This window comes from Actinia tenebrosa, unplaced genomic scaffold, assembly GCF_029948245.1.
Source record: "Actinia tenebrosa isolate PJP-AT-01 unplaced genomic scaffold, QUT_ActTen_1.0 PGA_scaffold11__36_contigs__length_13525064, whole genome shotgun sequence".
Lineage (NCBI taxonomy): Eukaryota > Metazoa > Cnidaria > Anthozoa > Actiniaria > Actiniidae > Actinia > Actinia tenebrosa.
In genome coordinates this window covers 1,949,328-1,966,002 of record NW_028292571.1, presented here as the reverse complement: position 1 = coordinate 1,966,002, position 16,675 = coordinate 1,949,328, and the positions used below count along the sequence as shown (strand labels likewise).

General features: G+C 39.1%; 1 protein-coding gene across 1 annotated transcript in view; it reads left to right on the top strand.

Moving 5' to 3' along the window:
* LOC116295430 (uncharacterized) overlaps positions 1 to 16,675 on the top strand; it is a 41,167-nt gene that overhangs the window by 12,144 nt on the left and 12,348 nt on the right. The window contains exons 22-47 of the mRNA XM_031703226.2: positions 196 to 249; positions 801 to 854; positions 1,061 to 1,105; positions 1,493 to 1,546; positions 1,771 to 1,815; positions 1,902 to 1,955; positions 2,747 to 2,854; positions 3,075 to 3,128; positions 4,140 to 4,193; positions 4,270 to 4,359; positions 4,474 to 4,527; positions 4,627 to 4,680; positions 5,142 to 5,195; positions 5,950 to 6,003; positions 6,527 to 6,580; positions 7,015 to 7,068; positions 8,084 to 8,137; positions 8,735 to 8,842; positions 10,225 to 10,278; positions 10,878 to 10,931; positions 11,172 to 11,225; positions 11,740 to 11,847; positions 12,054 to 12,107; positions 14,719 to 14,772; positions 15,187 to 15,240; positions 15,784 to 15,837. Of these exons, the coding sequence (XP_031559086.2) occupies positions 196 to 249; positions 801 to 854; positions 1,061 to 1,105; positions 1,493 to 1,546; positions 1,771 to 1,815; positions 1,902 to 1,955; positions 2,747 to 2,854; positions 3,075 to 3,128; positions 4,140 to 4,193; positions 4,270 to 4,359; positions 4,474 to 4,527; positions 4,627 to 4,680; positions 5,142 to 5,195; positions 5,950 to 6,003; positions 6,527 to 6,580; positions 7,015 to 7,068; positions 8,084 to 8,137; positions 8,735 to 8,842; positions 10,225 to 10,278; positions 10,878 to 10,931; positions 11,172 to 11,225; positions 11,740 to 11,847; positions 12,054 to 12,107; positions 14,719 to 14,772; positions 15,187 to 15,240; positions 15,784 to 15,837 (1,584 nt within the window). The remainder of the gene's footprint in view (positions 1 to 195; positions 250 to 800; positions 855 to 1,060; positions 1,106 to 1,492; positions 1,547 to 1,770; positions 1,816 to 1,901; positions 1,956 to 2,746; positions 2,855 to 3,074; positions 3,129 to 4,139; positions 4,194 to 4,269; positions 4,360 to 4,473; positions 4,528 to 4,626; positions 4,681 to 5,141; positions 5,196 to 5,949; positions 6,004 to 6,526; positions 6,581 to 7,014; positions 7,069 to 8,083; positions 8,138 to 8,734; positions 8,843 to 10,224; positions 10,279 to 10,877; positions 10,932 to 11,171; positions 11,226 to 11,739; positions 11,848 to 12,053; positions 12,108 to 14,718; positions 14,773 to 15,186; positions 15,241 to 15,783; positions 15,838 to 16,675) is intronic.

Genomic DNA, 16,675 nt, shown 5'->3' with positions numbered 1-16,675 from the left:
TAATACAACGCCACATTATTATTTTCTAGCGCTGGTAACGCAATTGTAAATATAATTGCACGCGTGCAAATTTTGTTATCACAAAGTGTTTTGCGTATTTTTGCGTCGTTGCGTTGCAGGCAATGCAGCACAAGATCCAGAATTGTCACCAAAAGGGTTTCAAGAAGGTTTGACCGAGTTTATATATTGTTTCAGGGTGTTCAAGGTGTGAGTGGATTCCCTGGTGCTGACGGAAGACCTGGACCAAAGGTATGTGCATTAATGTATTCACGTGCAAGATTCAGTCAGATAGGTGTACATATCGATCATGACACTTACAGTGGAACCCCGCTCTACGGCCATCCACTTGATACGGCTATCGGGTTATTTATACAGGAATTTTCGATTGTCACCATCAGGTGTTAATTAATCTGCGTTAGTAAATGAAAGCTTTATTTCTTTTGTTTTTTTAGGCTTGTAGTCAGTTCAGTTACAATTAAGAGATTTAAATAGTATTCTGTTGCTTTAAAATTGTATACTGTACTTTATATATCGTAAAGTATCAATAAAGCACGTGTCAGGAAATTGAGAGCCAGCTTCATACGGCAGCCGACTAATACGGTCAATTTAGCCTTTCCCTTTGGTGGCCGTTTTAACCAGGTTCCACTGTATTTTGCTCCTTTTACCGGAGTGTAAATGTGGTCTCGATGTAGTTCTGCAATGACCATCCAGAATGTGGTAAAAATGTAGAAGTATTGTGCTGAAGAAGTACGGTACATATAATGTTTCTTATAATCTTCATCTTCGTATCTTGTTTTCAGGGAGAGCGTGGACCAGTTGGCAGACCTGGAGAGGGAGGACTGAAGGGCGAACGAGTAAGAAAATCCTAAACATTTCTAACCTAAATGTCTTTTTAATAAATGATATGCATCCTGTAAGGGGTCTTAGTTGTAAGCACTGATCCCTTCGTCCAATTTAAATGATGTTAATGTTTGGCTGCAAGCTAAACTGTTGATAAAAACTATTTCATGATGTGTGCAGTGTATCATATCAATAATTATGATTGTGTTTTGTGCCATAGGGAGCTGCTGGACGCTCAGGAAATGCAGGACGGCCAGGTGAAAGGGTATGTTATCCTTTGATTCAATGTTTACCAGGCATGGGGAATGTTACCCTTTGATTCAATGCTTACCAGGCATGGGGAATAGTGAAATTTCTAGTCACTTCATGCTACTGCAGTTGATCACATAACAAGATACATAGGAAGAGAAGGTTAACCCTAGGATGGACCAGCATTCCTTCCAGGAAAAGTAGTGACATTCCTAGTCCCTTCATGCTACTGCAGTCACGGATCACGTAGCAAGATACAGGGGAGGTGGAGGATATTTATTTAATGGACCTACCATCAAGGGGAGTCGTGATAATCCTAGTCACTTAAAGTTACAGCATGTCACAGGATCTTGACATGATAACAAACACTGATCATGATTACTTTTGATTAATGTTTTGACAGGGACCAGAGGGTGCACGTGGAAGCCCTGGCAAACCTGGAAACGTTGGAGTCACAGTAAGGAAACGAGTCCTATTTTGATTTTTTTTGGGTGGTGGTGGGGGGGGGGGGGGGATATTTTCGCTACGGTGCTATGCAGCCATTTTTCCCATTCGCTGATCTTGAATGGTGGTTTCCTATACTCTAACTACATTCAATTTACATGGCCATTAGAACAAAATAAATAAGGCGGACGATCATGGGTCTGATACGTATACTAAAATTGTGATGTTTTTGCTTAGGGTATCCCTGGAGAAGACGGTCGACCTGGACCTCCAGGACCTCCTGTAAGTACAAATAAACCTGTTTAAAAGCATGGATTGTCCGGAATTCTTTAACCGTGATTAACATCGTTTTATCTTTTAATCCTTAGGGAACCCGTGGTATGCAAGGAGCCCCAGGATTCAACGGCCCGAAGGGCGCTCAGGTTTGTGACAAGTGCAGCTTAAGAGTGAAATTGTTATCTATTTATTTATAAATATGTGAGATGTTATGTGCGCTCAATGTCGTATCCAGAGCCTGCGTTTCTTCTGGCCTGCGGCGAAGAACGAGAGCTCTGGCATAATACATCCATTTTTTGAGACCAGGATTTCTTGGACTTCCGGTATAAGAGCGCTAAAAGACTTGTTAAAAATAAAAAAAATATGTTCCAGCAGATTCTAATTTTTATTTTGATCGGAAATAACACAGAACTCTGTTTGAAAGCATGATTTTCATTGATTATATTTCACTTCCGGAAAACTGCGCATGCGCCAAAAATGGATTATGCCAGAGCCCTCGTTCTTCGCCGCAGGCCAGAAGAAACGCAGGCTCTGGGTACGAGATTGATGTGCGCTATGATTGGATGTATCAGATATTGGATACATCATGGTTGCATCAGAGGACAGAAAACAAGCTCAGATCAAACGTTTGGTTTAATCTAACCACGTGTCCACTTGTGTCTATATACTGTTATATAAAAACTCTGGGAGCTGTAGACGGCGCCCTAGAGATGTCTTCACAACACCTCAGTTTTTCAGTGACGTCATTTCTACGTCATTATTGTTGTACGAGGCTGGAGAGTGCTATTCGAATGATAAACCTCATAGAGCGGATTATTTATTAGATAACAGCATCAATTTATCCACTGGATAACGATTTATACCCTTCGTACAATCGGGCCCTGGATTGTATGGATTTTATATTCCTAATAAATATTTTTGATTGTTTTGATTGTAGGGTTCACCTGGACGAGCTGGTGAACGTGGAACACAGGGATCCCAAGGAGCTAAGGGAGATACTGGAGCTCCTGGAGCAAGAGGTCTTCCTGGTATTGCTGGTGCTGCTGTAAGTAACAATAAGGAATGAAAAATGAATGTGCAAGAAAAGATAAGAGATAAGAAGCGAGGGTGTGAGAGAGAGGGGAGGAGTAGGAGAGCACAGGGAGGACAGGAAAAAGGAAGAAAGGAAGAAGGAAGGAAGGAAGGAAGAAACATCAAAGAAAATGTAATTGACTTGTCTTGTAATCGTTTCATTGAAACTAAAACTGTTCCATTGTGCTTTCTAGGGACGACCAGGAGAAAGAGGCGAGGCCGGTATGCAAGGAACCCCTGGACCTCAGGTAAGTCAGAAGGCGCTTTAAAAACCATACCACATATAAATGATTACATACCACTTATAAATTGATTTTTATTTCTTGCCTATCGTTAAGTAGCGATACGTACTTAAAGATAATTATATATCTAAAGTGCCAGTAAATGTCAGTAAATTCATATTCATTAACCTCCTAAATTAATCAGAAATGTTTGGTACGATTTCACAAGAAAAAGAAAAATGATAAGAAATATATTAGTCGTTGACATGATGCGAGTACAGATCCCCTGCACTGAGTCCCTAAAGGGACAATGGATTTTTTTTGCATAAGAAAAGACGGCTTATAGACCCCTTGCATCTGACGTCAAAGCAGCTCGATCTGGGGACAAAACAAAAGAATTCCAATCTCCTAAGAATGGGGACCTATTGTTTTGTCCCCCAGATTGAGCTGCATTCCAAAGTGCTGCAAAGAGTCTGTTGTTTTTTCCCTCAGAAAATCTCCTCTAGGAAATCAATGTAAGAGGTCTATTATGTGAATATTTCTGAAAAAGTTTCCCTTGATACGCCTTATTATCATATGACCCGTATCTGCCCGGACGCACGTTCTTAGCAGGGCCGTACGGCTTTGAGCGAGCAGGGCCGTACGAATCCGTACGGCCCTGCTCGAATCCTGCGACTTTCTTTTATTTTATTATTTTTCTTTTCGTGAGGGTCATATGATAAAATGCTCATTGACTAAGTTAGGTCGGGCCGTACGGGAAATTATTTGGCACTCGGTCATTTGCACGGCATCACCTCGAGCCAAATATTTTCCCGTACGGCCCGACCTAACTCAGTCAATAAGTACATAGTAGCATTCCGGCACATTCTAATAGCCTATAATTCAACCAATAAAAATACTTAGTTGCAAATAAAGTTTTCACCACCTTTGGCTAACAATATATATGTAGTATTAACACACAGGAACTCATGCCAAAATCTCGTAAAATAGTGCTTCTTTGACACGCAATAAACATGTGAAGTTTTCATCTTTCTTTAGGGACCTGCTGGAGCTCAAGGTCGACCTGGAGAGGCTGGTAAATTGGGACCACCTGTAAGTATTATTTGCGTTATTTAAGGAACTGGCATTGGTTTTACTTTACCTTGTAATATATATATTCTGTTTCTAGGGCCCAGCTGGAGAACCCGGTGCTGATGGCAAACCTGGAGAACAAGGTGAACGAGGCCAACCCGGCCCACGGGGACCCGAGGGTGTCAATGTAAGTCAAATTTTGAAATTTTGTATTCCTGGTTTTTTGGAGTTGCCCAATTTTGGTTGAATAATAAGATTTCATTAAATTTTACTCAAATGCATGTCTAACCTTTTATCCCAGGGAGCAGCTGGACAGGTTGGCCAGCCAGGATTACCAGGATCTGATGGAGCACCGGTAAGATATTTCGAAGCATTCTTGCAACCCATTCCAATGATGGCCCTTTTGTAATGATAATAGAAATCATCTCAGTGTTTCTTTGTGTTGTACAAATAGGGAGAGAAAGGACCTGCTGGCAACCCTGGAAGTCCTGGAGCACCTGGTGGCCTGGTAAGTACAGTAATAGCAATGTTTTTTAATGAGGTGAATAAACATTGAATTATGATCCACGCATGCGTACCAAATCGAGATATCTTTGAGAGAAACGTTTGCTTTGAAGATGTCTGAGACTCTTTCTAAATGTTAAAAATTAATACCAAATTCAATCAAACCCTCTTTAAAACTCATCAGGTACCACTTTTTTAATAGAAATGTTGAGATATTTAGGCTCAGGTCAAACGTCGAACTTCACACTAGCCGATCCTAGTTGAAACAATTGAAAGCAAGGCAGCCTTCTTGGATGTCATTAGGTTCGGCTCATGTGAAGTTTGACGTTTGACCTGAATCTTAGAGTTGCAATGTTTTCTAGCATCCCTCCCCTTTCTGCTACGGATGTCTAGCCATAACGTTATCAACAAAAGACGTTCACAACTGGCGCTTGCAATCTTATTAAACTTTTATTATTTTGCTAGGGATTACCTGGTATGTCAGGGGCTCCTGGTTTCGCTGGATCCAAAGGAGAGAATGTAAGTCACAATTAAATTTGAAAACAAACATGTTTTATACTATCAAAAATATTATTATTGCTATATGTAGAGCAGGCTTTATTCGGATATGGGAAATTTGTAACAAGGGTGGGTACTATCCTGCATGCCCAGTCCTTTAATGTCGGCTTTTCATTGAATAGACCGATCCCAGCTATGATTGAGTGTCCACCGAACAATAGGTAGTTTTCCCAATGGAATACTGAATATCCGACCAACAAACTCGAATTTATAAGTCGATGTTTTAGTAGTTATCGATGTTTTTAAAACGTACCTTTAAAATGCATTAATTCCAAGACAGACAGTTTTCAGCAATCGTTGTCTCCAGGTGATCTGAGATAGATTGTTAGCCAGAACCAATGAAACAGAATCGATAAAATTTGCAAAACTGAGGTGTCATCACTTTTCTTCTTGAAAGTATGAATTTCCAGGCAACCAAAATAGGTTGCGAATAAAAAGTTGATGCACAGTAATACAATAACTAATGTTATGAGTTTTATATTTTTATTGCAATGGTGGACAGGTTTTTGTATTTCGCCGATCATTTATTGCAGGCTTCATTTCTACGTCACTATTTCAGATCAGCTGGCTGTTCCATGCTGTATATCAAAAGCACATTTTAGCTTGTTTGACAGTAACTAGGGAGGTAGAACATTAAACATCGGTGAACAGGTAGAGCATCGGGATCGGTGTATTAAAGCTTAGATAAATTACCTTTTATCGTCTCGATTTACAGGGTGAACCTGGCCCCATTGGTCCCACTGGTCGCGATGGCAAAGATGGAGAACCCGTGAGTGAATAACACAACCTTTTGTCTTTGATATGTCTTGCTAATTATCAGCACGTCTTAAGAGTATGTTATATTCAGAAGTACTTACTAGTGGTGACTAAAATATTATTATGTAATAAGTAAACCTTTTGCTTAGTCTTTGTACGCTGTCCATAAATGATCAGAAAATACAGAACACCTCCAAAAATAAACTCCCCTCCTCTTCCCCAATTAAAGTTCCCTATGATTTATAATTTATAACAAAATAAATCCTATAATAAGTCCCCCTTCCCCCTCCCAAATATAAGCTCATGGAGGTATTTCAAGCATTCACCCGAAAATACGTTATACGATGGCCAAGCTCATTTCTTGTCAGTAGCTAACAAAATGTCACCCGAAAATAAAGCTAGCCACATCGGTTTCTTTTAATAAATATTTCCAACCAAACTTATTTTCGATGTTTACGGTAGAAATGCTCATTTGTATATACTAAAAAAAATGATGAGTAAATGAAGATTTATGAATTAAATATTGTTATTTATAGGGTAACGATGGAGCACGCGGAAACCCTGGACGAGCTGGTCAACAGGGACCCAAGGTAAGCTAGTGATTTATTTTCTAATTTTTAATACTTTTTAACTGCCTTTTTTACTGGATTTTTTTTTTTCGACCCATAATTCCTTACTTCATCAGTTCGTTACCAATCTACCATTGCGTTTTGGGAAAGTTACCTATAAAATAACTACTACTAGTGGCGTAAAGAAGATCCAAGAGTTCGGGATGAAGAGAGCGAGCGCGCGTATTTTGAAAGGAAAAAATCCTACCGAAACCACAGGAATTCAATAACTTGTTACTCAGAGTCATGAAGAGAACAAGCAATCTCAGCTCACGGCGACTTGAATTCGAAACCCTGACCTCAGAGGTGAAAGGCGAGCGTTTTACCACCACGCCATCCTGACTCCCCTACTGTAACTATATATTTATGGTGCTTTCCATATGAGTTGTTCTACAATTCGTTCTTTTGTCGTGCAGGGTAATGGTGGTACACCCGGAACACCTGGACGACCTGGCAAGCGTGGAGAGGACGTAAGTGATTCTGTTTCCAAGCTTTTTGGTTGCATTTTACATGTAAACTGATTATGTATCTATATTTCAAAAAAGGTTGTCATCGCCAAAGGCGATAGGCCATAGGAGATTGATCATTCCGAGATCCACGAATATAGCTGGAATGACTTGCGTTTCTGCTTTTGAAATAGGTGTATATTTGTATCGATTATCTATTAACTAGCATTGTTTTTGTTGTTGTTTTGTAATATTCGTGTAATGCCATTACATTATGAGAGAAATCAGACTTAATTATACAGCTTCTCATTAGTCCCAAATAGGTAACTGTCCTATTATCTTTTTTATAGTACACTCAACAAAATTACTCGACTCTGATTGGTCGAGAGGAGTACAATTATAGCGTTAATTGTACTCCGTAGGAGTACCGAATTAAGTCGCTATGGCAACACGGCCAAAACAATGTCAAAACAATTATTTTCTATCATTTTGTACTTAAAAACCATATAAATAAAATTTCAAAGCCGTAAGAACTAATCTTTTTTATGCATTTCAGTTGCGCGATGGACTGAAAATCGGCCGCCAAATAGACAAAGATGAACGGCGTCGCTTCGCATTTTTTACTAAAATTTTGTTGAGTGAACTATAAACAAAAAATCGCATGATCTTCTCGTACAATTTGGAATTAATAGACACTCGTAATGTTTTGAAAGTTCTTTAATTGCACTCGCCTAAAGGCTCGTGCAATCACAAGAACTTACAAAACATTACTCGTGTCTATTAATTTCCAAATTGTACTCGAGATCGTGCGATTTCCTATACTAATTGGACAGGTCTTGTTGATATGGGATTGATTAGGCAGCTATATGATTAATAGATAATGGGATTTCATGCTCCCCAATCAAGAAATAATTAGACTCGAAAAATTCCTCTGACTGCCAAATTGGAATTTTCCTCGTCCAATTATTTCTTAATTGGACAGCATGGAGTCCTATTACATATATGTTTTTGTGATGCTCTTTTTAACTTTCCACTTCAGGGTCAACGTGGAGACGTAGGATCACCCGGTATTCCTGGTATCCCAGGACAACCTGTAAGTGCACACTTCAGAATTATTATTAATTCATTATTATACCTTATTATTTTATCTAGGGCGTGGCACAAAAGACCAGTTTTGAATTCCAAATTACCGCTGCGTTCCTCGATTACGGACTCACTTTCTCAGCGTTAGACTGAAATCAGTGTCTAAATATTCACACATACCAACGGAAAAGTAAAGAATGCACAACTTCAACAATACGAACACTTTGAAACTAGACGAACCTTGACTGGAAAACGTCAATATTCTGGACAAAGTCGAGGCTAATCCTGAGCAACAGAGAATTCGGAACTGGAATATTTCGACAGGACTAAGAAATTGTTCACTTTAACGGCTGCCACAAGCACGGTCACTACAACTTACATGCCTATTTTATGAAGGATCAAACTGAATGAGCAGAACTTTGAAAAAAAACTCTGACTGTAGGGAAGAGAACAAAACATCAAACAAATTCTTTACAAAAGTGAAGCTCGTAGAAATCAAAGTAACCCAAAAGATTCAAATGATTAACTTCCTTTCCTTTACCGCTATATTTCTCCCTGCGCCTTTATTTTCTTAATTAATATTTTTCTGTGATTATCAAATGTCTAGGGACAAGCAGGACCTCAAGGACCAGCAGGATTGAAAGGACCCGGCGGTGAGAAGGGATCTAAGGGTGATATGGGAGACTCTGGTCCAAAGGGAGCACTTGGAGGACGAGTAAGTAGTTACTCTACTCTAAGCATGGCCAGAAATCGAGGACACGCAGCTCCGAGCATACGCATTAATGCAATAAAATGGACATTTAAAAATCGAGGAGCTAGTAAGCCCGGGGGGGGGGGGGGGGGGTATTCTTGCCCGTTTGAACCCTGACCCTGTTCCAGAGTAAAATCGCTGAAATTCATACCCTGTTCCAAGATCGCTGAAAATCAAATTCTGTTCCGGTATTGCGAAAATGGATACCCTGTTCCAGAGAGGAGAGAGCGTGATTTCATATACCCTGTCCCAGAGCGAACGCGGTTTTATATACCCTGTTCCATAGTAGAATCGCTGAAAACCATACCCTGTTTGGCGGCACGTACCCGTATAGCGAATATAGGGGAGTACCCCACCCCCCCCCCCCCCTCCCCGGCTAGTAAGAAACATATTAGAAATCTTCCTTTTCTAGAAAAGGTACTAAAAGGGTTAAAATTGCCACGATCGGAAATTGTCCGCGTTGTATACTTCAGAAACAACTGCAGGATAACTTAAAGTTTAAAGGTCTTTGAAAACAAGTACCATTTCACTATGAATATTTAGTATTTATCTGCTATGCATACCTTAAGAAAACACCCAAAATGCTGAGAAAGACCATATTTTATTGCCCAGAATCACCTTCGATCCATCCTTTAACGCTATTTAATGCCATAAATAGACGGTTAAAATGAGTTCTAAATCTATAATAATTTCCCTATAATTTGCACTGACCATTTGACTGAAATTTTGACTCTCAGCAGTTGGATCATGGGAATAAAACACAGAAAACATCGTTAATATTAATAATTCTGTCTCCATTTTGAAAAGAACGGATTGTTTTTATAAAGGCCTGGGTACTAGTATGAGAAAACTGCTGTACACACAGATTTCGGTCGCAAAATCATTAAAAAATGGCGGATATTCCACCTCTTGATTACACGTGGCCACCAAAAGTTTGCATACAAAACCCATCTCTTAAGTACGTAAATTCTTCTCCTGCAAGAAAAGCAGCTTTTGCTGTGCAAATTCCGTATCCTGTACTAAAATGCCATTTTGAATTCTCGATATACGCATGCGCAGTAATGATTTCTTCGATAATGTGCGCCCGCAGTTCAAACTAAAGGTCGTCCTCGATTTCTGCCCATGCACATGTCCATACAGATCTATCATATCTTGCTCTGGTGTACCTATTTCTTTCTTACACTACGTGATGACCAAACCAAAGCCTTAAAATTTCAAATCACGTTGGACATTGACAATGAAAGAAGTGAGTGACAGATAGTCAATCATCACTGTATTCTCCTTTTTTACACCTTACTATATTACATGCATTCAGTTGGTTCCAATTTCATGTTATGACTTTATAGGGTATGTCTGGAAACCGTGGAGACAAGGGAAGCAGAGGAAGACCTGGATCCCTCGTAAGTATAACGCTTGTTAATATGCGAACCCAGAATCCTTATCGCCATCTAAAGATCGAAAGTGTGGTTACATTGACGTCTAGCAAGGGAAATTTCTCCCCTATTAAATATGATAATGACTTAATATTTAAACATAGCTGATTTTCTGATCCATACCCTGGAACAACCTCTGGGCTTATCAAAGTCAGAACACGGCTAATTCACACATCGACCCAAAAAAACTCGCTTCAAATGTAATATCGTGTCGAGGAACCCAAAGCCCCAGAGATGAGAGGCGAGTGAAGTGCTGCTGCACCATCCTTGACTCTCAAGATAACAATTTCGAAGAAACGGGTCGTCCCTCAACATACTCCTTCGGAATCTTGTTGAAGTAGGTTTGCAGAAATTTAGTGGAAATCTGAATAGATGGCTCTGCAAAGAAAGACTTCTTGATTTTAGAGGAGCAACCAAAATGATCAATGAATATACAGGTATATTTTTCGAAGGGAGGGATTCCCAAGCAAGACGTGCAGCACCACACTTTGTATCCCCGGGGACCTCCCGAGTTCAAAGTGTCAAATTTCTTGCTCATTTGATTCTTTATGGGTGCCTTTTTATAGGGTCCAAGAGGAAGCACAGGTGCACAAGGACGACCAGGAGTTCAAGGACCACCCGTAAGTAAACTATCGTGGTGTCACTTACCCCTTGTCATACCCCATGTAAACATGGCTCATACTCATGTAACTCATAACGAAGATTATTGCATTCAGCAGACATTGCACCCAATCTCTACTGAAGAAGATTGTTACCATATGTGTCCAATTCTCATTAAAAACAATATGGATCAGCAGATTAAAAGTAACCAATTTGCGCTATAACTTTAGAGACTGATTTTGTCTGAATTATATAATTAGGGTCCTCCTGGAGTAGCTGGCAACGCTGGAAGACCTGGTATTCCTGGAATCAAGGTACCATTAGATGTTGAAGCAATATATATTTGTGTAGAACAATTTTCTTGTAGTATAGACGTACCCTGAACGTGGCGATGCCTTGTTTGATTGGATCGATACGCAGTGATCTCGCGTTCTGTGATTGGCACAAAGAATGTTGTCAATTCAATATGGTGATGGCGTTGTGCGCATGCGTCCTGCTGTTTCGCATTTATTCTAAATCCACTCTAGTACCGTTGTGTCTTTACAGTTTTTTTAATTGGTATCAGACAAAATGTTTGTTTTCATTATTGTAAACCGCGCGTTCTCCTGCTAGATACGGTCGTATCTTTGCACTTTGTAAAGCTTTCATTTGCATTCCTTGTGTGTTTCCAATTATTTAACACACGACAAAAAATCTTTCTTCTTTGCTGTTTTGGCCTCTCACTTAAACGTTGACTGCGCCGGTACACAACCATATATGCATGTAAAAGGGCCGTCATTACCATGTGTTATATTACATAATGTTATGATAATTCATTGTTTTTTCTAGGGAGCTCGAGGTCCAGCTGGAAATCCTGGAATGCCTGGAGCACCTGGTGCGAACGGACGACCTGGACAGGATGGTGAAAATGGCCAGCCTGGTGAAGATGGCAGACCTGTAAGTACCTGGACATGTATCTGCTTGATCACCCAAAAAGTACTGTGACTGTGATCTTGAGTTTTAGTAAACTGGTTATGACCGTATTTTTGACAAGAAAGACGTAAGCTTTCTCGAAGTCATTAGTTCAAAGGCCGCGGCCTCGCGCTTCGTCCTTTTCCTTTTATCTTGTCGGTGAATACTAACGTTTTATTTACTATCTTCAGGGAGCACCAGGATCACGTGGGCCTAAGGGACCAAAGGGAGATGCCGGTCTTGGGGTAATGTACCTTTTAGAAGTATTTTTATTCATCCGTTTGGCACATATTTCTGGTTGATAAGAGGGGTGTTTTTACACTGAGTTACTATAACAAACTAACACGACTGCTTTCTCCTGCCTTTAATGTGAGGCTTCTTTTTAATACCATCAAGGCTATAGGCCTTTTTTCAGTATGTGGCAGCCATGTTAGATTGAGCAATAGATTCCACCACGTCTAGCCTCGTATTAAAGTGCTAGAAAATAAATTTATTCGTGTTAAACAATTCTCAAGAGAATAAACAATGGCCGCCGTATGATAAAGTTCTATTCTTCCCATAGCTTATTTTGAGCATTATGTGCTTGGAGTTCCCGGTGAAAATATATTATCTTATTATTCTGGCTGCCGAAACGACGCTTTACTCTTTGTTGTCGAAAACATATTTGATATAACTTTCAGTGGAGATAGAGTTTGTTCGAACTAATATAAATATGTCATTAGAAATGATTTAAATTTTAAAAAGCTTGAAAGCATATCAATTGAAATCCAAAAGCCAAGATATGAATTTTTTGTTATTGCTACATGGTATAGACCTACCAACCGGTCACTCTTTGGATTGGTTTGATTCATATATAAATAAAAGATCACAGACATGTATAGTAAATAGTTGCAAGTCGTCTAGGGCATTGGTTCGGTGCGGAGTGCCATAGAGGACCATTTTGGGCCCCCTCTTGTTTTTGTTATACATCAATGATTTACCTAATTGCCTGACTTATTCCCAGCTACGAATGTATGTCGACGACACAAGCATAACATTTGCCAGGAATAATATAAAAACCAAATTAATGAATGCGTCAATTTTGATCTGTCCAAAATTCATGATTGGCTTGCTAGAAACAAGCTCACACTTAATATGACTAAAACTGATTTTTTGCTGATTGGCTCGAATCAGAGGCTATCAAACACCCAGGAGAGTCCAAACATCCTCATTTAAGGTGGCTGACTACTTTGGTAAATACTATAAACAGAGAATTGAAAATTGAAACTTCCTTATTCTAAAATTTAATGCTGTTTTCAAAAATGCAAAGAAAAATGGGGTGTCCCGAGCTTGTTTTTGAGATAGATCCCAGATTTTTGAGATAATCCCTGAGATAATGACATGCATTCGTATAATTTTGGAAGAAAAATAGCGAAAATCAAGCTCTGTACAAAAAAATCATAATAACGAAACTAAGGAAGAAACAGGAGTAATTTTCTCCAAACACGTAACGTACATTATATTTATAAAATACCGATAAAAGTTATCATATAAACTATTGTAGACAATGGGATAAAAATAATGGGATATTACCTAAAATGTGAGGGTTTTGCCCTCTTGAAGTTCAAAACGTGTGTATGGTTCTTCAATAAAATCGTGAAGATTATTCAGCAGTTTTTGAGCACGCGCACATCGTGGGTTCAAATCGAATGTCGAAAAGTAGTCAGCCACCTTAAGGGGAAAGGTGAAACAGGTCTTTGCTTCCAAACCACTTGGTGCGCATATAGACCAAAATCTCACTTGTGAAAACCATATTCATATGATATCTAAAAAAAATTGCCTCGAGAATAAGTGCAATGAAACGCATTAGGTACTTCGTTCCTCGTGAAACACTGTGTACAATGCCTTGGTACGACCTCACTTTAATCATTGCAGCATAAAAAGATATAACTAGCTAAAAACTAGTGTGAGCTGCGTCGGTGTTTCTAATGAAACAGTAATGATGAAAAGGTAAATTATACACCGTGAAAAGATGAAAAAACTTACTGACGTTTCGGACGCTAGTCATAGTGTGGGGAAACTGCGCAGCAAAGGTCTTTCTCAAAAACTACAAAAACTTCAAAGCCGTGCTGCAAGAATAATTACCTTCTCAGGTTATGATGGCGATATAGATGAAGTCTTTCACTCATTAAATTGGAAAAATCTAGACCATCAACGCAAGGTTGCTTTTTATGTATAAGGCTCTGCATAACCAGACACCTCGATATCTTAGCTCAAATTTGTCAATTGAAAAGACATAACAACACATGACCTGAGAAATTCAGAGAATAAATTAGCAGTTCTGCTCCCGCGTACCGAATATTTCAAAAGAAGCTTCAGTTATAGCTAGCGGAGCGGTACTGTGGAATAATTTGCCATTAAATTTAAGACAAGCATCGTCACTGGCAAGATTTAATTCCCATATATGTTGCCACACATTTCAGGGAAACTAAGCTTATTATTGCACGGCGTCCTGGTAGAGCAGGTTTTATTTTATTTTTCATTTTTTGTATTGATTTAGACCTATTAATATTTAATAATATTTAGACGTATTAATATTTAAGTAATTAGTATATTATTGGAATTGTAAATTGTATATTGGAATTGTAAATTTATTGTAAGTTTAATTTTAAATTTATTGTAATCCTGAAGGACTCACCGTGGATAAATAATATATATTTAATCTCCTTAACTCCCCCCCCCACTTCCTTCCGTGCCAGAGTTCTGTAGGTAGGGTTATAAAGAAATATGCTTTTAAGATCGATATCGATTAATTATCAATTGCCTGTCAAATAAAGCCCCTTGGCTCCCATAAAGTGACTGTTTTGCTTTTTTTAGGGACTTACGGGATTGCCCGGTCCACGTGGACCCGTTGGCGGCCCAGGAGAAAAGGTAAATGTCCATTTTTCATTTTATGCTTCCAGATACATTTCTAACATGATTACTCTTGAAGGATTATCCTTTAAGATAAAAATCAGAGTTTTAAAAAATTCATTAATAATTCATGAAGGAAACACAATAGAAATCATGATCATGAAGGAGGTTTTATATCTGATATAGATTCGTCTTCATTTGCATAAACTTTAACTTGGATTTTCTCTATCAAACTTGGTTCATTTCGTAGAGAGTTCGGTACAATATGAGAACATAAATCATGAGTTTAATAAACTCGCAGATCGTGTTTTATCTAGTCTAAAACCACTCGGCTGCGCCGATAAAACACTCCTGCTCGTTTATTGAACAGTACATAAAGCATTTAATTCATTATTAACAATGTGGGATGCCTGTTGTTTTTGTATTCTTTAGGGAAATCCTGGTAGCCCAGGAAGTGACGGTACGAACGGAAACGCTGGACCAATCGTAAGTACCTTTTCTTTGTATTTCCTTTCAGTGATTTACGCAATGACCTAAACCATAGACAAAGATAGCTAAACTGAAAAAACACACTACCAGATTCTTGTAGCCAAAAGTATAGAGGCTTTGCAACCATCACGTGATGACAGCCATGACAGGAGGCATAACAATAGTCTTTTCCCCCCTGGGAAACTGAATCCTTTCTAATGTAAATCAGATTATACCAGGATCAATTGTTCCTGCCTCCTGTCATGGCTGCCATCACGTGATGGCGCTTTGCAGCAGATGATTATATCGATACTAAGTTACATTAAGATTGCTGTATAAGGGAAACTGCGCCACCATTTGTGTGTGTGTGTGTGTGTGTTAATTACCACCAACGGGAACGTAACGTGCAATCGAAATTCAAACCAAAAGCCGACCAACGATTCTTCATTAGTATCCATTGTTAATACATGGGCCATGTCTTTCTCATTCAACTCTCTTCAGGATTGTTGTAAACGTCCATCATTGCTGTTTCTTTGCTCAAAATTTGCGTGTTTTTTTAAGGGCTTTCCTGGACCTCGCGGACCCCCTGGACAATCTGGTGCACCGGGAATTCCTGTAAGTATTCTGGAAATCTAGGCTGTCGTCCTTCTAACTTCTATCATAGTTAATGGCGCTACATTAACTATGCTTCTATCTAACTTGTACGGGGTATTTTTTTATTATACAAATAACAATATTCTTACAGAAATTTTAAAAAATGAAGTAGAAGAGACCTCAAGGGACAACTGGTCTAAATCTGGGAGAACATTGTGGCTTTTTCATCGAGAAAACGAGGACAACTTTTCTCAAAATATGACCGCCATTTTGTTTCAGTCACACAACAGTCGCACAAAATGAATCGGCATAACACAGGAAGCCCAAATTACATGTAAATGATCATGGAGTATTTCATTACTTGCCTTATAGCTTATAAATAATCACATATGAAGTACAAGAGACATTACTAATGTACAACTGATCGCTACCATCAGTCCGTGCAGCATAATCTCCAGCCAAATATTTGCCTGTACGGCCCTCCCACAAGGACAATAAGTGCTCAATATCAAGATTCATATTAGCAAAGCAATACCATCTAGACTACAAACACAAGGGCGGATCCAGGGAGGGCAAAGGGGGCCCCCCTTCAGCAGAAAAGAAAAACAAAACAAAACTGAAGAATTAGATGCTTTTTTTTTTATTGTTTTCCGTTGTGTTGACGGAAGAAACTCAATTAGCCCCCCCCCCCCCCAAACTCAATTAGCCTCCCCCCTAAAATTCTCTGCTGAAAAAACCTTCGTCGCCTTTTACTTCACTCCGACTACATGACAAATTTGTGAGAATTTCTGTGTCAAAAAGATTCTACAAGATCAGTGATTTTACCCATCAGCAAATATAAACAAAAAAAATCAATGAA